Here is a 21,744-nt window from a genome sequence, read left to right as displayed (position 1 = left end):
CTTGTCTGAATATAAAAATAAATTTGAAATAAATGATTTCACATTTTTTAACTCAGTCATCTCCCTGAGGAAGAATTTTATAAAGATTCTGATATTCTTCATTATGCAAACAGATGAGGTAATTGGTGAAGAAAAATATGCAGCTGATATCTTGATTTTGCAGTCTGTTTAAAAGTTAAAACATTAAGAATTATTTTTCCTTTAAAAATCGAAATTTGACGACTCAGATTCTTTTATATATTCATTTCATACATATAAAATCTCTTCATTGCTCTGAGTTTACTACAGTTATGTTTCCTCCTGCTCTATTAGTTGTGTCTGGCAGAGCTGAGGTTTTATTCAAAAATTTGGTGACACTAAAATTGATTGGAAGCTCAGCCTGCAGGGGCAGGGCTTATCAGCTAGTAGGTTTCAGTGTAAACTGCCTTTTTCAACCTGGCCTCCTATCTTTTTGATTACCTTGCCAGAAGAGGAAGTCTTTAAATTTAATGCCCAGGTGATATTCTGACTAGTTGCTAGTGTTATGGAAGCCAAACGAACGAAGGTTCTATTTTTCCACATACCTCCTCCCCACACACCCCACCCCCAATTTTAGTATGACTTCTCATTCCTGCTCTGTTTTACCTGGTGGTGCTGAATCTAGATTCTCTCAGGCTCACCTTGTATTGTAAAATCCTGGTCCTCCGCTAAGTACAACAGGAGATCTAGGATCTAATTGTTTCAGATTTCCAATGAATCTTACAGTTTTCAGCCCCATGCTGCTCTTAAGAGATTTCTGAGACTACTTGGAATTCTGTGACAGGAAATAGGCTTCTTATTGGCTTCCCCTCTGCAGGCCTGGATTTCAGTTTACTCTGCTTTACCTAATCACTTACCACACATCTTCCAAAATTTTAACTTATCCCACCTTCTCTCCAATTCTGTTAATTCTGTGTATATTTATACTGTTTTTTAAAAATCTGATTCTGTTATTTTAGTGGTATTTCAAGAGTGTTCAATTCACCTTGTTTAATCAGATTACATTAGAGACTTTTAAAGCCAGCCCCTAAATTTCAAGCTATAACCCAATTAGCTACTGGTGTCTCGACTCTTTAAGATTAAACAATATTAACTTGATCTTCTATTTCCCACTTTAGAGAACAGTCAAATGCCCTATCCAAAATTTCTGTGAAGACTTCGGGAATTGCCATTTTAAGTTCCCCTCTAGCTTCAACTTCCTGCCACTCCTAAATCCTGTATCTCCATTCTGATGACATGGGCTCTTTGTTTTTTATCTACCCCAGTATTGATCTAAATGCAAAACTCAATTCCTTCCCTGTATGTTCTACACATATACCATGAAAAAAAATCAAAACCCACCAAGGCCTCTATGTCTATAGAAGGCTTTATTGAAGATTTAGTGGGGAGTTTACTTACATCATAGAAACATAAAGAACACATTGGCTGAACACATCTATTCAATATTCTTAAATAATTTTTAAGCACTCTTCAAGCACTTCATTGCTAACAGGCTATGTTCTCTTTCCTTTATCTTGTCTCTACTTGCCCCTCAAATTCTTTTTATTTCCAACGCACAGAAAATTACCTCTTTCATTTTCTTAACTCCAGCTAACTGAAACAGAATATTGAGGTATCGAGGATATGGTCATTTCTCAACTGGATTCCCTAGATAGCTTCTAAATGGTGTGACTCCATCTTTTCCTTCCCACTCCTACCTCCTTTCTCCAGGGTGATCTTTCAATACAAATCTGACCAATGCCCTAAGGGCCAACTAGCCCTTCATAAGAGACCTAACTCTTGGAACTTTACACATCTGCTATATTGGTTTGGATCTTATACCTGGAAAATCTTACCCCTCCTCTTTGTCGGGTTTAAATCTATTCAACTCTCATTTTAGTTTAAACATCTCTTCCTCCAAGGAAACTGTTCTTGACTCCTTCTGGCCTTTTAATTAGATACCCCTACCACATGTTCCCTAATAAACACCGCACTTCTCCTATTGCAGCATTTTTCTCAAGATCGGCCGATTGATGTCTTCCCATATTATCTTAGGTGAGGGCAGAGATCGTGTTTGTCTCGCTCAATATTGTATCCTTATCATCTGGTTCGCAGGGTACTTTGTAGTGTTGTTTTGTTTTAAATAAATGAAATAGTAATGTTGTACATGGCCCAGCCAGGTTCGCTCCTTTTGTTCCTCATTTTCTCTTTCTCTGTCTATTCATTCTATTTCCGTCGTCTCTTCCTCACGTTAGCAGTCTGATGTCATTTCCACATTCAGTTCCGAGGCCCTACTTCTCTTCTTTAAAGAAAGGACTATCTCCCCCAGTTCTCAGGCCCTACTTCTCTTCTTTAAAGAAAGGACTATCTCCCCCAGTTCTGAGGCCCTACTTCTCTTCTTTAAAGAAAGGACTATCTCCCCTCCTGGGGACTTTAAAGAAAGGACTATCTCCTTACCCCAAACCCTTGAGATGTACAAGATCCTACCTTTCACGCCAAATGAGTAAAGTTAAAAAAACAAACAAAAAAAACCCCGCGAATGCATTCCCATTATCTTTTTCCTCAAAAGAAGGTAACTAGAGAAACCAAAGAACACTTAAGATTGCAGCAAGACAGACAGCAACCGCTCCGCAAGCTTTCTCAAAGCCAAACAACACTTCCTTTTCCCTTCCCCGGAAATGGAAGGAGGAAGGGAAAGGCCCAGAACACAGCGCTCAGGAATTCTTTTTCCTCAGGTCTCTTGCTGGGCGGGGCCTACTGGCTGGTGCCGAATGGCCGGCAGAGCCGTCGCTCCTGGCCTACCCCTCTCCCTATTGGCTGCCCAGGGCACCGCCCCCTGAGCGGGCGGGAGATTCGGTGTACCGCACGCAGGTCTCCCCTCCCCCAGCCGGCCTCCGGGTCTGCCTCACTCGGCCCTTCTTGCGAGCCGTTTAGTAGGACTTGGCCTCTCGCGCTGGGGCCGAATCCTCCTTCTCCGCTGCGACGACTCAGCCGGGCAGCGTCCGGCAGGCTCGAGGCGGCCGGAGCCACGCTAGGCGGAGACCTAGCGGTGCGTTGCGGGGCGTCAGGGCAGCCTGCCTCCCTTTTCTGCTTAGCTCGGGGCTTGTGAGGTGAGTCCAGGTGCGCTGAGCCCCGCGGCCGAGCTGGGGCGCCCTCGTCCCGAGTCGCCCAGGGCTTCCCCTCGACACCCGGGGCAAGGTCGCTGCGCCTCCCTCTTGCCCTCCACAGGCTGCCCCGGGGCCAAGAACCCCGCGCTAGTGGAGCGCAGCCAACTGGTCAGAGGCTGGAGGCGCAGGCCGAAGTCCGCAAATACTTTTTGGGGTGACAGGCTCTCTCAGGGAAGACCGTTCGTCAGTCTGTCCAGCAGTGGCAGGCCTTCTGTGCAAAGGATGCCTGATACGAACATGCCTGTTTCCCTGCTTACGGAGATCTCTGTCTGGGAAGAGAAAACTGTAAACATCTGTAACGAAAGTAGTAAAGTGCCCTGTGAAAGGAGCAGGTACAAGGACGGATGAGGGGGAAGAGATCGTGTCCCAAAACTACCACTGTAGCTAGAATCTTTGACGTCATCCCAGCCTGGAAGCACCAAATGAGCCCGATTACTAACTGAATAGTCACCTTGGGACAATGCTTGGTTGTAAAATGTTGATAAACCGGGTTCTTTGGGTAAAGCTTTTTAAGTTAAAAGGATGTTGAAGCATTACTTCTTATTTTACTATTGAAATCCTAATAGAACTATCTATTACACCTGTTCTAGTTAAATTGCAATCTGACGAAAAGTAGTATGGCCCTATACCTTCGTGTAATAGCACTGCACGTTAAAGGGACAGCATTCATCACTCATTGAGCACTTTGTTAGATGGTGAATGAGGTATAGAGATGTACAAGAGTTCTGCATGGTTAAGTTGAAGTTTGAAATAAAAATACGGATAATAGGGTACATTTAAGGAGCGTTTTTATATGTCAGGCACATGATCTCATTTAATCGTGACGACTTTGGACAAAGTCATGCAGCTGTAAGATGTGGAGCGCGATTAGAACGCAGGTTTATCTGATGTTAAAATTGGTGCTTAACCATCTTCTTTCCTTGTAGTTATCTCCTTGAACGGAATAGACCTATAAGTACCCAAAGCAGTGCCTTGAAGGGTCATAGATGGTCAATAAACATTTGCATTTTATTGTGTAATTGTTAGGGAGTGTTTTTTCAGGAACTATTGGAGAGAACTGAAGGAAAGCTTTCTTTTTTTTTTTTTTTTTTTTTTTTTAAAGATGACCGGTAAGGGAATCTTAACCCTTGACTTGGTGTTGTGAGCACCACGCTCAGCCAGTGAGCGAACCGGCCATCCGTATATGGGATCCGAACCCGGGGCCTTGGTGTTATCAGCACCGTACTCTCCCGAGTGAGCCACGGGCCGGCCCGAAGGAAAGCTTTCTTAACGAGGTCTTTGCAGAAATTCTTCAGTTTGGTGATTTTGTGCTGCATAAGATGCTTTAAAATCTAGAAAAGGAAATGTTTGTGCAAATGCATTGGGATACAGACAAGACTGAGAGTTAGGCTGCCTCTGTCCAGGCATTTCTTACGTTAAATACTTTGGGGAAATTGCCTAGGACAATATTCTGTTACCTAGAATATTTGTTTTTAAATTTTCCTTGTAGATCTTATCTCCCCCCTCACCCCACCCCACAAAGAACTACCAAGGTTTTACTAATGAGAGTTATGCAACAGACCTTTACTCCTTTTTTACTTTGACTCCCAGGAAGTTCAGAGCCAAAAGGTCTTTGCATGATTTTATTTTCTGCTTTTGTTTGTATTTTCCCTGATCCAGACTCCCTGTTATATAGTTTATCGTCTGTATTATTGCATTTGTTCATTGTCACTGCTTCAAATCCTTTGTAGAGCACAGCAGTATACAATCAAATAAAAATAATGTAGATTATGCTGAATCTGGCTATGCTCTTTGAAGTATGCTTGATGTTTCACCTAATGAACTGGCACCTTAGAGGAACTATATAGATTCTTGAAGTACTGATATGTCGGAAAGTGATTAGACATTTTATGAATAGTTTCCAGAGGTCAAAACAAGCATTTAGGGTAACAAGATTTTTATTTAATGGCAGGAGAGATACGTGGTGTAGTAGACTGACCAGGAATTTAGGAATCAGTCAAATCTAACTCACTTTCTAATTATGTGAATTTGGGTGAATAATATTTAACCTAAGTTTACTCATCTGTAAATTGGAGAAATTATATACATAAACAAGTTATGCATATATATAGAGAGAGAGACACAAAATACCTACCTTAAAGAATCTGAGGATTTAATGAGCTGGTGTAAATAAAAATGCCTAATATTGTGCCTCACAAACAGTCCCTCAAAAAAACCTATTCATTTTATACAAATATAAAGGAATTGTTAATTTTACATAAATATGTAAATATATTAAGCTTTTAAAATATGTAAATATATTAAGCTTTTTCTCTGATACACCTTAATTCCCCATAATGGAAGCAGTATCATGACTAGAAAAATGGCTCAGGAGGACATATTTTACTAGCAGTGGTCACATAAATTATAAAATATAAACCTTACAGAGTTATTGTGAGGATTAAGTGAGAATACATTCATATTACTTAAAACTATGTCTAGCACAAAATCTTCAAATTTTATCCTCCTGTCCCCCAACCCCATCCAGATGTTTTCAGTCTCTAGGGCTTCCTGACCAAAAGGTAATGTTTGTTTTTATCCTTTATTATACCATCATGACAGCTTTGGCTTTGTAAGGACTACATTTATCTATTCATCATGTTTGTTACAACTTGTGGACTTCTTGGCTTTGTCCTGTTGCTTTTGTTTTCCTGTTAACTGACCCTGACTAAGTTCTTTTTCCAGTTACAGGTGACTCTGAATTTTCCAGCTGCAGAATGTGTAGTACCTTAAAAGGTAAATGAAAACTGAAACAAGTCATTTAAGCATACCAGTTGTCAAAAGAAAATTTGAGACTCAACAGTGAGTCTCATCGAGAGACACAGTAATAGTTCCTCTTGTCAGAAGAAAAGGCAAAAACAGGAATTATAAGAGAGGAGAGAAAAAATATTCACCGAGAGCAGTGAATCTTAATTTATATTTTTTGTGTAAACTGATTAGCAGGCAGCATTTGGAATTGTCATTAGTTAGTTTTTGACCATTAGCATTGTAAGTTCTGAAACTCAATTTTGTCAGAATAGCTAGAGTTGATCCAACTTTTGCTTGCCAGACTGAAGTTAGTTCAGTGAGGAACTGACTATAAAGTGTTGGAAAGATTCGTATTAACTATCTAGTTACCTAGAAAGACATATTCATAATCTTAAAGTTGTTTGTAAGCATACAATAAAAATAAAGGGGGTAGTACTTGAGGATTATTCGCTCCAGGCTGAAGTATCACAGACTTACCCCTATGGACTATGTCTTCCTCGTGCACAGATAATAAAATTCACCAAACCATTATTCTTTATTTGGCTGCCCCTTTTCTAAACTCTCATGTATTTACCACCCTGTTTCTGTCAGTGTAGAAACAGGTTGTTATGTAGGTTGGTTAGAGGTTTCTTTACAGATAATTCTTTTCCCGAGATTATATTTCAGTTACCTTGATTGGATTTAGCTCTCCTCAAATCTTAGACATCTCCTACCCTCTTCACCCATTTTTCAGATAAAGAATTGAGTTAGCTACAGTGAAAACTTAATACAATAATGCATAATATATTTTTCATACTTAAGATTTTTTATTTATTTTTATTTTATTTTTATTTTTTTATTTTTTATTTTTTTAATTTATTTTTTATTTTTATTTTTATTTTTTTTTAAATTTTATTTTGTCGATATACATTGTAGCTGATTATTGCTCCCCATCACCAAAACCTCTACTTAAGATTTTTTAAATTATACATATACGTGTATTCATTATAAGAATGTTTAATTTATTTGGCAATTGATATGAATTCACTTTTGAGTGATATATTTCTTTTTGTTTAGGTTGGCAATGATGAGTAAACTGGGATTAAAGGAAGACAAGATGCTGGAGGTTCAATTTGTGGGAGATGATGATGTTCTTAATCACATTCTTGATAGAGAAGGAGGTACTGAATGATTGTACAATTGAAGAGATGCTTATATAATGCTTATGGATTGTTTCACTTTTGAAAATATTTTAACATTCTATTTTGAAAATATAACACAGAGTATTTGATCTAGAAAGGCTAAGTAAAAACTGCTCTTTTAGTTTACTTCTTTCAAATTTTAATTGAAAATTTAAAGTGATAAAGGCTTATCTAATATGAAATGCCCGGTAGTAGTGATAAATAACTACTCATTGTAATATAAAATTTGTGGTTATTTTGATCCCCCCAAAATATACACTTTCAAGGTAGTTTGGTTTTTAAACTTAGTTCTATAAACTGTGGAAGGATGGTCAATACTTTTAATCAAAGAGAAAATATTAACTTTTTTTTCCAGGTCTTAAGTAATGACAGTGTAAGTAGTACAGTTTGTTTACTTATTTAAATATAATGTTTAAAAAGAATTTATACCTGTCATATTCTGATTCTTTGGATGTTCTTACAGGAACTAAATTAAAGAAGGAGCGAGCTCAGCTTTTGGTCAATCCCAAAAAAATAATAAAGAAGCCAGAATATGATTTGGAGGAAGATGGCCAGGAAGTCTTAAAAGATCAGAACTATGTAGAAGTTTTGGGAAGAGATGTTCAAGGTATCTGAGGAGGGGGAAATGTATACTCATATTTCTGCTAGTAGCAGAAATTGCTTTGCAAGATACACAAAAATATTATGGTAGGTTAGATAGTAGTGTGCTATATTATGTTTCTCATTGGAAAAGCATTTGATTCAAGTCTTTTTCTGCAGTTCTCTTTTTCTTAACAAAAAAACAGTTCTGCACTTAATTATTTTTAGAAAGAAGGAATCTACAGACCAACCACTATGAAGTTACTTTTAAGATATTTATATTTTTAAGTTATTTAAAATAATTTCATGAACCAAGTAACTTTGTTGTTACCTTGATCTTTAGAGAAATAGTTAGAAGGAACATTTCAGGAAGTAGTGTTGTTCCAACCTAGGTATGCTGGTATTGTAGGTTTTTTGGTTTTTTTTTTGAACACCTGAGCCTGATGTAATCCTGCCAGATTATACATAACTTAAAACATTCTTTTGTTTTTGGGGGGAGCAGCTGGCTGATATGGGGATCCAAACCCCATGACCTTGGTGTTATAAGGCCACGCTCTTTTCAGCTGAGCTAACCAGCCAGCCCACTTAAAACATTTTTTAGGCTTGAATTATATTTTGGTTAGGGGTTTTCTAGATACAAGGAACATGGATCCACTCAGGCAGCTTAAAAAAATAAAGATCAAGGAAAGAAATCAGTAGTTGGGCACAAGGAGCACTGGAAACATTAAAAACCGGAGAACTTTGTTCTCATGGGTCTCCTAGTCTACCTTACATCATCTCTGTGCATCTGTTCCCCCTATGCCACCTATCTCCCTCATGTACATGTTTTTTATTCTACTTACCTTATAAATGGCCACTATGACTACTCCTGAACTTTCTCTCTTCTTAAGTCATAATGCTTCCTCTGGTTTAGTTCTCAGTGTTAAATGAGTTGGTTTTTCAGTTTCCCCATTCTAGATTCTCAAGAGTGAATTTAGCTCACCTCATCTTTTTAACCCAGGACATAGAAATAACATGTGATTGGAATATCCGCAGACAAACCACAATTGAGTTATCCGTGCCTATTACCTAGTTCATTAACTGGGATGGGAGTAGAATCATATACCCCATGTACACAGTCATACAAAAAATGACCATACCTAATTTGAAACCATTTATTTTAGTTAATAGCTTTTATCAAGTCTTTCTAAATCATTTAACTTTGCATAGGAACTACTTGATATTTTTAAATTCATATTTTGTATGCTAAACATTTAAAGTTATATAATTGCAGTAACAAGTTCTCCGTAAGTAGACTTGTTCACATGTAGAAAATATTTGTGCTAGAAGTAGCATTGCAGATCATTGAGCTGAATATGAACTGGTTCGGACAATTAGATGTTCCTATGAAAAGAAGAAATTGGATCCCTACCTTCCATTATAAACAAATTAATTACCTTGACTAAATATTTAAAAAGAAAAAGAAAATTATAAATGCTTTTAGAAGAAAATATAAAAGAATATGGTTTCGATCTTGATTATAAAAGGTTTCCTTATAAAATGTGTAATCAAAAGAAAAGACTGACAAATTAAACTAATTAAAATTCAGCACTTTTTAAGAAAATGAGAAGACAAGCTAGAGACTGGGAGAAAATACTTGCAAAAGACACATTTAATAAAGGACTGTTACCCAGAATATACAAAGAACTCTTAAAACTTTACAGTAAGAATACAAACAACTCAAAAAATGGGCAAAGGACCTGAACAGACACCTTACTGAAAAAATCTACAGATGGCAAATAAGCATATGAAAAGATGCTCGACATATGTTATTAGAGAATTGCAAATTAAAACAACAATGAAATACCACTACATACTTATTAGAATAGCCAAAATCCAAGACACAACACCAAATGCTAGCAGGGATGTGGAGCAACAGGAAGTCATTTATTGCTGGTTGGGATGTAAAATGGTACAGTCCTTTGAAAGGCTGTTTGGCAGTTTCTTAAAAAATTAAACATACTCTTATCATACTATCCAGGAATCATGCTTCTTAGTATTTACCCAAATGAGTTGAAAACTTAAGTCTACAGCATGTGATGTGTATAGCAGTTTTACTCATAATTGCCAGAACTTGTAAGCAACAAAGATGTCCTTTAGTAGAAGAATGGATAAACAAACTGTGGTACATCTCGACCATGAAATATTATTCAGAACTTAAAAATAAAATTAAAAAGGGCTAGCAAGCCATGAAAAGACATGGAGGAATCTTGAATGCATGTTACTAAATGGAAGAAGCCAATCTGAAAAGGCTGTATATACTGTATGATTCCAACTGTATGACATTCTGGAAAAGGCTAAACTATGCAAACAGTAAAAAGATCATTGTTTGCCAAGGGTCAAAGGGTAAGGAAGGGCAATTCTCTGGAACACAGGGTTTTTAGGGCAGTGAAACTATTCTGTATGATACTGTTATGGTAGGTACATGTAATCATACATTCATCAAAACCCATAGAATGTACAATCTCAAGAGTGAACCCTAGTGTAAACTGTGGACTATAGATGACGATGTATCATTGTAGGTTCACCGTTTGTAGTACCACTCTTGTGGGATGTTAGTGGGGTAGCTATGCATTTGTGAGGGTAGAGAATATGTGGAAAATCTCTGTACCTTCCACTCAGTTTTGCTGTGAACCTAAAACTACTCTAAAAATTAAAGTTTACTTTTTTTAAGTTAGTACTTGTCTTCAAGTGACATGAAGAGATTGAAAAGACAAGACACAACATAGAGAAGATATTTCTTCCATAAAGAAGAAACTTGTGAAAAAATGTTCAGCATCATTAGTGATTAAAGAAATGCAAATTTAAGACACCTCTCCCCATGAAATTCATTTACACTCATTGGATTGGCACAAAGATTAAGGAGTTTGGATAGCACCAAATGTTAGTGCAAGAATAGACCAATGGGAACTCTTACACAACACTGAGTGAACACCTACTTTGGTAAAGTTTGGCACTATTTTGTAATAACCCCACTCATGTTAACATAAATTACATATATTTAAATGTAAAGCTACTTGTTGCCAAAACACAGTTTTGGTGAGAAAGGCATTGTTTTACATTTTAGCAAATCTCTGTAATGTCTGCGTTAGTAAAAGACAACTGGGTTTTCATGTCTGCTTCACACATGCCATTAAATGACAGGGTGATGTGTCATCACATGTCATGTAATCTCTGAAATACCTCACTGTTCACCCTTGGTTGGGAATCAAAAGTTAATGTTTTAGTATTACTGTGAAATAGTTTTGGCCTCAGGGACCCCTACTAGAGAGTAGGCTACTAGAAAGGAGTGGTCAGTATGTTGTAGGCAGCAGCTGATATTTAAAGAGGAAATAGAAGAATGTCAATTAAGTCAAGCTTTGTTAAGAGAGCTACCATATGACAGCTGTGTAAATCTCAACCTCAACAATTGTACTTTGCAATGTTTGCTTCAAGAAAGAAAGATAACAAATGAAGTGCCTTTGTCCTCCCTCCTCAGGGGCAACTACTGTTATGAATAGATCTCTCTAGACTTGGGTTTTGCTTTGTTTTTGTATTTTTACATATATTTTTGTGTATCTGTGAGTAATATGTTTTGCATGTTAAAATATATATCAGCAGTATCTATTATGTATTTTTAAATGTTTTATATATAAATATGTATTGTTAAACTTTTATGCAAAGCAGTGAAGGGTACAAATCTTAAGATTTTCTTTTAAATTTTATCTTTTTTTCCCCCTGCTAATTAACTTCATCCCTTTTTCCTAAATGCACGTGGCATATTCTTTTTCAGAATCCTTGAAAAATGGCTCTGCTGCAGATGGTGGGAATAAAGTATATTCTTTTCAGACTAGGAAACACTCGGAAAAAATGGCTAAATTAGGTATGTTGCTTTTTTGATTTCTGCAATCACTATTTTCCTTTTGTGAGGTATATTTAACCACATTCCCCATGATTATCATCCCATTGCATTCCCTACAAGAATGATGAGAGATTACTAAGAGAGAATGATGAAACATTTTCCTAAATGAATGATGTCATTTTATATTAAATATACTAAAGCTCATTAATATTTTTTCATGTTCAGATGTCTTCTGTTCTTAACCAGATTATAAGCTGCTCGTAGTAGGAACCCATTCTTCATTTTTCTTTTGTTCTTCTCACGATATCTAGCTTAGGTTCTTACCAAATTTTGTGAAGTAATAAGTGATTTGAGGGTCACACAGAGATTTCAGAATTTATTGAATAAGCATTTTACACTGTAGGGCTAGCAGGTTAGCTCAGGTGGTTAGAATGAGATGTTATAACACCAAGGTCAAGGGTTCGGACCCCCATAACGGCCAGCTGCCCAAAAAAAAGTTTTATACTATATGTAGAAAAATGTTTGTATTATAGAAAAGTATTCACATAAAATTGTTAGGAATGGTCTGTTCTAACATTTTTCTTACCTGAGTTACCACCTGTACCAATTAGAGTTCAATTACTGATTTTCACACATTGGAAAATCAGGAAAATAGAGCAGGACAAAGAACAATGGCGAAACTAGACTAATAAATTACATATAAAATTAAAATTAATGCGATCAATTTAATTCTCTAAAAAAATTCAGATGGAACTGTATTTGTATTTTGCAGTATGAAGGGTCATCATTTTTGAAAGCTTTAAGAAAAGGAAATAATATGTGAAAGCACTTTGAAAATTAAGACGGTCTATAAGTATATAAAGATTCAGGAATATCAAAAAGTCAAGAGCATGAGAATAATAATTAACCACATGGTAAAATATAATAGATGTATAAGAGAGCTTATAATCTATAATTATAAAACATCTATGTATATTCTTAAGTGGTGTATTTTCATTGAATCTAGCCAGTGACCCATGCGAACATTCAAAGTCAAGTGAAAAATCACACTTAAGTGTTAACACTGATGAGGGATATAAAGGAAATAATTATAAAACCTGTGTTTCTGAACATAATATGATTTAATCACTTACCAAATTCAGTTTTCTGAAACATGTAACATTAAACACATCACTAATTTTGAATATAACTTAATACATACAGTAATTTACATTAATTGATGTGTTTCTTAGTGTTTATTATTTATATCAGGAAATTAAAAGTTTAGGACTGGCAAGTTTGCTCAGTTGGTTAGAGCGTGATGTTGTAACACCCAGGTCAAGGACTCAGATCTCCATACTAGCCAGCTGCCAAAAAAAAAAAAAAAAAAAAAAACGTTTTTAGATCTGTAAAAATGACTGAACCCTGTGTAGGAGCACTGAGAAACCAGAGAAGAAATGCTAATATAATTATTGGAGAAAACATCAGATAGACACGAAAACCAAAGGAAATCCTAGGAGAATAGAACAGGACAAAGAACATTGGAGAAAGAAGAGAAATATTAGTGCAAAGGAGAGTGGAACTCATAGGAGTAATCAAGTAGAATTTCTCCCCGTGGTTAATCAATGTGCGCTTAACTTAATGTGTTTTATCTGTGAACACTGCAAAAAACTAGAATATTGTCCTCATTTTCTGCATTTCTGTCATCACGTCTGTAAGAAATATAAATTTTAGAGTCATGAACAAATTCTGATTATTTAGTCTTTGTTATGACTGAAGTTTCAGGAGCACAATTTGATAGACTGATATGTTTAGTTAGGGCCTATGCTTAATTATTATACCCTTTAGAGAGTTTCTTTTACTCATTAAGTATTGTTGCTAATTGTGTTTACACCTCAATGTATCAGTAAAATAGAATGCCTTAATGCTTTATAAACAACATTATCTTTCAAAAAATCATATATTACTCTGAGTATAAATGATGATTTCATATAATTAGGCTAACCGAAATATAAGGTTAGAAATAGACTAGGGGTTTAATTGGAAGTTTTTGTAAAGTACAGAGAATGTGTCCAGGGTAAGAAAAAAAATGTAATCAAAAGAGCAACGGCACAAGTATCAAGTAGCAAGAACAGCAAGGAATTCAACCAGCTTGGAAAAAGGGAAGACTTTAGGGAAAGTAAAACTGGATTGAGATCCAGCAATCCCACCACTGGGTATACATCCATAGGAAATGAAACTAGTATGTTGAAGAGATATCTGCAGTCCCATATTCATTGTAGCATTATTCACAGTAGCCAAGATAAGGAATCAAGCCAAGTGTCCACCAAAAGATGAATGGGTAAAGAAAAAGGTATATATACACAATGGAATACTATTCAGCCTTAAGAAGGAAGGAAATCCTGTCATTTGTGACAACATGGATGAACCTAGAAGATACTATGTTAAATGAAATAAGCCAGTTACAGAAAGACAAGTAATGCATGATCTTACTTATATGTAGAACCTGAAAAGTCAAACTCACAGAAGCAGAGAGTGTAATGGTTACCAGAGGCTGGGGTTGCGGGTAATGGGGAGCTGTTGGTCAAAGGATACAAAATTTGTTAGACAAGAGGTGTAAGTTCTAGAGGTCTGTTGAACAGCAGAGTGGCTACACTTAATTAACAGTGTATTGTATACATGAAAATTGCTAAGAGAGTAGATTTTAAGTGTTCTGAAGTAAATGATAGTATATGAGGTTAAATAAATAAGATATTCTCAATAAAAAAAAAAATATTGATTAGGACCAGATATTAGACTTATGAGAAGCTATTATTAGGCAAAGAGGACTTTTATTTTGAAATTTCCAATATGTTATGGACCGGAATATTGCATAAGATGAAATACAGATGAATTATTAGAAAAATGAAAAAAGACACAAAATATCTGTGTTAATTTTTTGTTATTAGAGTCAGTGGTCATACAATTACATTTTCAGTTAATATCAGGACAAATGTAATATAGGAACAATAAAAGAATTATGAAAACTACATGTTTATTGAAAGCACATATACTGTGCTTATATGAGGAGTCTTCGAAAAGTTCATGGAAAGATTTCTTTTATCTTTTAATTCTATTTTTCCACAAACTTTTTGAAGTGCCTTCTTAGTTGAAAAATATAGAGCAGAGGTCAGCAGACTTTCTGTAAAAAGCCGACAGTAACATTTTCAGCTCTGTGGGCTAGACAGTCTCTGTTGTGACTCCCCAAATTTGCTGTTAGAACTCAAAAGCAGCCACAGACAATAGGTAATGAATGGTGTGGCCATGTTCCAATAAAACTTAAAACAAGTGCAAAGGCCAATTTGGCCCATAGGCTTATAGCTTGCTGACCCCTCACATACAGAATCACTATTTGTGACTTTTTGTCATTCATAGTTGTAACAAAACAAAAATTTATGTGTTAAATAGTGATTCACTGTATTAAATGCTTGTACACACACTTTGAACAAACATTTTGTGTATCAGTATTTAAAGTTTTAAATTTGACAAATGAGCTTATTTCTTGCTTAGATATGTATATCTAAACTTTGTTTTAATAACACTCACAGAAGAAAAAACAGCCTTACAGAAGTATATTGACAAATATAGATATTTTAAGCAATATCAGCAAACTTAAAATATGCATTTTTTACTAATCCAAAATGATGTGATGATATAGTCTCAAAGTTCATCTTTAATCCTTTACCAGAAGCCAGTTCTAAAAATATATCCTATAAAGTTATAGTTAAATTGAAATTATCTTTTGGCAAATGTATTAGTCCATTTTTGTGTTGCTTATAACAGAATACCTGAAACTGGGTAATTTATAAAGAAAAGAGGTTTATTGGGCTCACGATTTTGGGACAGCTGCATGTGGTATGGGCATCAGGCTGCTTCTACTCATGGCAGAAAGCAGCAGGTACCAACAGATCACATGGCAAGAAGAGGCAAGAGGAAGCAAGAGAGAGAGGGAGAGGAGGTGCCAGGGTCTTTGAAATAATGAGCTGTCATGGGAACTAATAGAGAACTCACTCACTACTCTTGCCCCCAGGGGAGAGGCATTAATCCCTTCATGAGGGATCTTACCCCATGAGTCAAACAGCTCCCAACACTGCCACACTGGGGATCAGATTTCTACATGAGTTTCGGAGGACAGTAACATCCAAACTCTTTCATTAAACAAATGAATTCCAGATTTTATACACTTGGATTGAGGTCAACAAATTAACCTTGAAATATACTATATTGTAGTACGTCCTGTTGTGTATAACTAGTACACAACTCAAGGAGAATGTGACTCTCACACGAGTTTAACAACACTCAAACTGTTCCCCTGTTCAACAAGATGTATTCATGCGGTTAAATATTGGCAGTAATGTTAGATAACTATAAAAGTCTTTAAATATTCTTCATTTCTTATCATGAGCCAGTAACACTTTATGGACTGACACTAGCCTTTGGACTATATATTTTGAGTAGTATTGTTATACAGGATGGCTTGGCATAAGGAAATTAGGAAAGCATCATCATAGTATTATTTTATTTTGGCCCTACACCAAATATTTAGAAATGGAATGAAGAATATTCATTTTAATTGTGAAAAAGATACTGAAAAAAATAACAGCATGAGGGAACACATGAAAGAAAAAAAAAATAACTTCCATGTTTCAGCAGGTATGAAGAAACTGTGAAGGAGGCTTACCTAAAACAGAACATGACAAATGTGATTTTGGACAAATTTTGAGGTATTGATGATACGTCTGGGTAGAGTAGGGCTTGACCTGTGGCATCCATCTGGAATTAACTCATTGATTAGAGGTGGCTGCCTGAAGCATTATATGTGAGTACTTTAAGAAGTTCATGGAAAAATTGAATTAAAAGATATTATGAATTATGCCATGACTTACTGAAGACCCTTCATATTGAGAAGGATTCTCAGAGATCAGGCTCAGTATGAAACTGTAGTAATGGTTTGGTCATAGGTGTGGGAAGGGCAAAATATATTGACAATGGACAATGAAACTTGTTGAGAGGGTAAGCAGGCTAGACAGGAGATACAGATACTTTTTAGCTTAGAAGTAAAAGGTAAAGCATTAAAAGGAGATGAATTCACAAAGGAGAAGCTTGAGGAAGGGCCAAGCAGTGATATCCATGTTTCTGCCAAAATTTACAAAAAGTAATTCTGTTTTAAATTATTTAAGAGCAGTACTTGAAAGTCTATATGATGGAGCTGTTGCTTCTTGAAAGTGACTCATTCAGCTATCATTTATTGACCTCCTACTATGGAGGACTGAGGATACCAAAATGATTAAGACAGTTCTTCACAGATTGGTAAAGATTATACCTATCAATAGAAATAGAAACAAAATAATTGCTCTTAAGTTTAATGAGTGCTATAATAATGATAGCTGTTACTATTGAGCAATTACTATGCGCCAGGGTCTGTGCTTAGTACTTTATGTATTCATATATACAGGTGCTCCTCGACTTAACAATGGGTTTACATCCTGATAAACCCATCGTAAATTAAAAACATCATTAAGTTGAGAATGCATTTAATACACCTAACCTACTGAACACCATAGCTTAGCCTAGCATACCTTAAATGTGCTTAGATCAATTACATTAGCCTACAGTTAGGCAAAATCATCTAACACAAAGCCTATTTTATAAAGTGTTGAACAGCTCATGTAATTTATCGAATACCCTACTGAAAGTGAAAAACAGAATGTTTGTATGGCTGCTCACCGTTAACATACACAGTTGTAAGTACCATCATAAAGCTGAAAAATCATTAAGTAGAGCCATGGTAAGCTGGGGACCCTCTGTATGTATGTAAGAGCCAGAAGCTTTGATAGGTTACATAACTCATCCAAAATCACACATAGGTGGTGGAGCCAGGTTTAGATTCCAAGTCTGTTTGATTTCAAAGCCTGCACTCTTAACTACTACTACCCAGTCTCCATAGAGTTATTATGTACAGGCTACAGTGGTTGCCCAAAGTAGAAAGGGATACATTTGGGGCAACTCAAGAAATGCTCCAGAGATGGTGATGCCAATTCTTGAGGGACGAACAGGAGTTTGTCAGGAAGACTAGGAGAAAGGGATATTCAAGAGAAAAAGGCATGATCCATCCAGGCAACTGTAAATCTTGCGTATGGTTGGAGCACAAACTGCAAAATGGGCTCTAGTAAAGATAAGACTTGATCAGTTTTAGGGGGCTGGACAGTGGAAGGCCTGTATATCAAGCAAAGGAATATATATTCCATCTGTGGATAAGGTGAGAAGAAATCATTGGGTGGTTTTAAGCAGAGGTGTTACTTGATCAGATTTGTGTCTTAGAACGCTCATGCTGGTAGTGTGAACTGGCTGTTCTTGTAGTCCAGACAGATGTGATGAGAGCCAGAGCAAAGGTGGGAGCTGTGGGAATAGGATGAGGTTATGAATTCGAGATGCAGTTAGGAATGGTATAAGGGTGGGAAGCTGGGTACTAGGATGATCCTGGGATTTCTGGACTTAACATCTTGATAGAGGTACTGTGAAATAGGTAAGGAATACAGGAGGAAGAGGAGTTTGCAAGGAAAGATAATCATACTAGCCATTGTGCCTGGTGCTTATCAGACATGAGTTTGAGTCGCCCAAGAGGTATTTGAGTGTCTCCTTATCTCTGTGTGCTCACAGGGATGACTATCTTGTTCTTTTTCCCCTTCAATTCTTCTTCTTTCCTTCTCCCTGTTTCCTTTGTAGTCTAATAGTTATTTAAAATCAGAATTTTTATGTTTCAATATAAAACCAAAATTATCTCAGCTAATTTGCTTTGTACTGATGTGGCTTTTTGATGTAAAGTTTCTTTCCTATCCCATGATCAGTGGCCTTAATCCGAAAATGGTATATTTTTCTATTGTAAAGAGAGGACCAAGGATGGAGCCTTTGGCATGCCTGGAATGTTGAGGAGGATGAAGACAGTGAAGAAGAAATAAAATAACTACCAACAGTAGCCAGGGAACCAGGATAATGTCATAAGACCCAGATGGAGGAATAATTTCAAGCAAAGATTTTTAAAAACCTTAGTGAATCATATAGAAAACCCAGAAGATAAAGAAAAAAGAAGCCTATGCATTTGTGGATACTGTCATGAGAATCTTGCTTTAGTTTCAAGACTGGATGATAAAAATGGAAGCTGGGTTAGAAAAGGTTTAGGAGCTGGTAAAATGGCTTTAACTCATACAAATTTAACTATACCTTATCCATTAAAAAAAAAAAAAAGATAATTTAACTAGTGTGTACTTTTTTTCTCAGCTGAGCAATGTCCCAGTGTGAGTATTAACTTGGGAGATGTAATTCTTTTCCTTCCTTTAGGCTCATTTCCCACATGCCTCTCACAGTGTGAGTGTGTGAGCATTATTAAAGATTGTATTTTTCATTTAAAATGGCCCCTAAACAGAAGCCAACTATTTCATCTGATGCTCAGTTGACGAAACAGCCATCTGTTCCACTGTATTGTGTACATTATTCATATATATTGTAGACTTTTAGACACAAAATAAATTATACCACACTTTATGGGAGATTTAAGAGATTTTAGAGTATGATTTTTTAACCATGCACAGTTTTCACTTGATTTTAGATCCTGCTTTCTAGCCCTTCTTTCTCATCTCCTAGCAAAGATGTACTTCAAGTATACGTGGTAAGAAATGGAAGGAGTATAAGTTGTTAATGGAGAGGAGAGTATGATAATTGGAGGAAGCAGCAAGGTCAAAGTTAGTTCTGTATTTTTTGGAGAAATATGTGGATAATTGAAGGAATATTTGAAGATGCTGGAAAGGCAGCTAATAAAGGTGAAAGCAGTAGTACTCTTAATAAGGGTAGGTTTATCCTTCTGATAAAAGTAGCAGGCGGGTGCTTTTTTTTTTTTTTTCCTTTTTTTAAAGAATTTATATAAGTGAAATAAGGCTGTTTCCCTCTTTATCTGCTATAGTTTATTAAAATGTTTTTATATATTTCTTTGTCTGTTTATAGCTTCAGAACTAGCAAAAACACCAAGAAAAAGTGTTTCATTCAGTTTGAAGAATGATCCTGAAATTATGATAAACATTCCTCAAAGTAGCAAAGGTAAAACTATCTCAGTTCTTTGAAAAGAGTTTTCATAGTTGTTTCAAGTTACGGTACGTTATTTTTTTTCTTGTCTAAGTGAATTTTTATATATTTTCTTCTTTTCTGAAAATTTATTCAGCAAAATGCAGTTAATAAACCTATGTGCCTAAGTGTACCCATATTTAGGAGTCAATAAAAGAGAAAAATATCTGTGCTAATTAGAAACAGTTTTTAAGTCCTGTTTTCATTTACTTCAGCTTGCTTTGGTAAATTCTACATAAAAAGGGCTTCTGAGGTTTGGAAGTCATATAGTTTGTGGAGAATTGTGGAGAACCTGTTTTTGAATGATCCATTCCAACTAGGTTAAACAGTGTACTTAATTAAAAGTGAAAAAGGGCTCCATTTTTTCATATTAGGATGCTATAGAAATGCAGGAAATAGCTGTCAATAATGGGAGTAATCATGAAATTAATAGTGATAATTCACCTTCTACTGGAAATGTAATTGGTTGAGAACTCAATAATATGTGGTAGCTTCTATAGAAACTGCAACTTTGCCTTTTATGAAACTAGACCATGATGAAAAATGAAGTATTTTTGTAGTAAGTCATAGCTTTTTGTTTCATTCTTTAGAGCATTCTGCTTCAGACAAAGTTCAGCTGAAGGTAAGCAATTGACTCAAAACAAGCAAAAACCTTAATGTTACAGAGTAAGACATGATGAAAAACAGTTATTTCATCTCTTAGTATATATAGTGCTTTATAACTTATAGATATTTGCCAGTTAAGTACCTAACTCGTGGATGAGGAATTTGAGATTCAGAAAGGTGAAGTGACTTGCCTAAGTTCACCTAACTAAAAAAGAGAAAAGCTGGAAAATGAAGTCAGGTCTTCTGGAGCCAACTGTTGTGCTTTTTCTTTTGTGTCAGAACTATCTCCAGGTGTTTTTTTAACTTTGTAGAACTGGCCTGGGAATTTTACAGGTTTTTGTTTTGCTTTTATATATAATGTTGTGTTGTTTATTGGGGGGTTAATCCCAAGATCCATTAAATCCATTACTCTATCCTTTTATAATTTACATTTGAAAACCAAGTTGCTTTAGGTATATTCATTTCAGGGTAGCTGAAAGGAATTGATTATTTTTATTTCCTCCTTTGTGTTTTTGTGGTTTTGTTTTGTCCCTATGCTGTCAACTGGCCTTGCCTGGATGTGGGCAAGCTCAGGTGTGCTGGAGGAATCCAGGGCATTAAGTATGTGAGTGGTGAGTGTTTCCAGGCCTAGGTGGACCTTGGATAAGAATGCGAGTATAGATATTCAAGGTCATGATTATGGACTGTGCAGGAAGCCCTATTTAGGCCAGTCAAGGTGTGTGATTAGACATATCAGACCCTCCTTTGTCTTTAATAATGCTTTTTCCCTGTATTATGTTTTGTATTTGTATGACTATAAAAGGGAGAGGGGAAAAAAACCACAAAACCTCATTCTCATAATCTAGTCAAGAATTTAGATACATTAGAACATTATTTTTCAAGTTGTGGGTAACAACCTTTTAGTAGATCTTATCAGCTCCCTCAAAAGACCATCAGAAAACCTGTTGATCAAACACAGCTCCCTACTGTGATAAGAAATAGCATTGGTGTGACAGAGTCTTAATGTATTACCTTAGAAGAGTGAGTTCAAGAGAAAATATGTATAGGGATTGGGGTTTGGGCTAAAGCGATTTAAGGCAAGTCTTTCAAAATGGAGAACTGATTGGTATTGGGCAGAGTCGGGGACGTATTTTAGGATTGGTAGACACAGTAGAGAGAGATGTGTCTTGATAACTAAACTCTTGTTTGATCAGATAAGCGGGCTTTTTAATCTGGGGAGTATTCTATTGTCCTGATGGGAGAACAGTTTACCCAGATGAGCAAACTGCCAGTATAGATACGTTTGCAGAAATTTCTTGTAGCAAACAGGAAGTTATTTATTAATTAGTCTTATCTTTATGACCAAGAATTTTCTGAAATGTTTATTTTGATGTGGTTGTTCTGAGACTTGATAATTAAGCTGTGTAAATGCAAG

General features: G+C 36.0%; 1 protein-coding gene across 2 annotated transcripts in view; it reads left to right on the top strand.

The window, feature by feature from the left end:
- Positions 1-2,889: 2,889 nt before the first annotated feature.
- ORC2 (origin recognition complex subunit 2) overlaps positions 2,890-21,744 on the top strand; it is a 41,056-nt gene continuing 22,201 nt past the window's right edge. The window contains exons 1-7 of one of the 2 annotated variants that reach the window (XM_063098204.1): positions 2,890-3,107; positions 5,895-5,939; positions 7,008-7,111; positions 7,596-7,739; positions 11,523-11,612; positions 19,608-19,700; positions 20,315-20,346. In XM_063098204.1, the coding sequence (XP_062954274.1) occupies positions 7,015-7,111; positions 7,596-7,739; positions 11,523-11,612; positions 19,608-19,700; positions 20,315-20,346 (456 nt within the window). In that variant the 5' untranslated portion in view covers positions 2,890-3,107; positions 5,895-5,939; positions 7,008-7,014. Of the gene's footprint in view, positions 3,108-5,888; positions 5,940-7,007; positions 7,112-7,595; positions 7,740-11,522; positions 11,613-19,607; positions 19,701-20,314; positions 20,347-21,744 lie in introns of both variants that reach the window. The other variant, XM_063098201.1, reaches the window with a different exon arrangement.

The sequence above is a fragment of the Cynocephalus volans genome, chromosome 1, assembly GCF_027409185.1.
Source record: "Cynocephalus volans isolate mCynVol1 chromosome 1, mCynVol1.pri, whole genome shotgun sequence".
NCBI classification, from domain to species: domain Eukaryota; kingdom Metazoa; phylum Chordata; class Mammalia; order Dermoptera; family Cynocephalidae; genus Cynocephalus; species Cynocephalus volans.
This window is presented reverse-complemented; position numbering and strand designations above follow the sequence as displayed.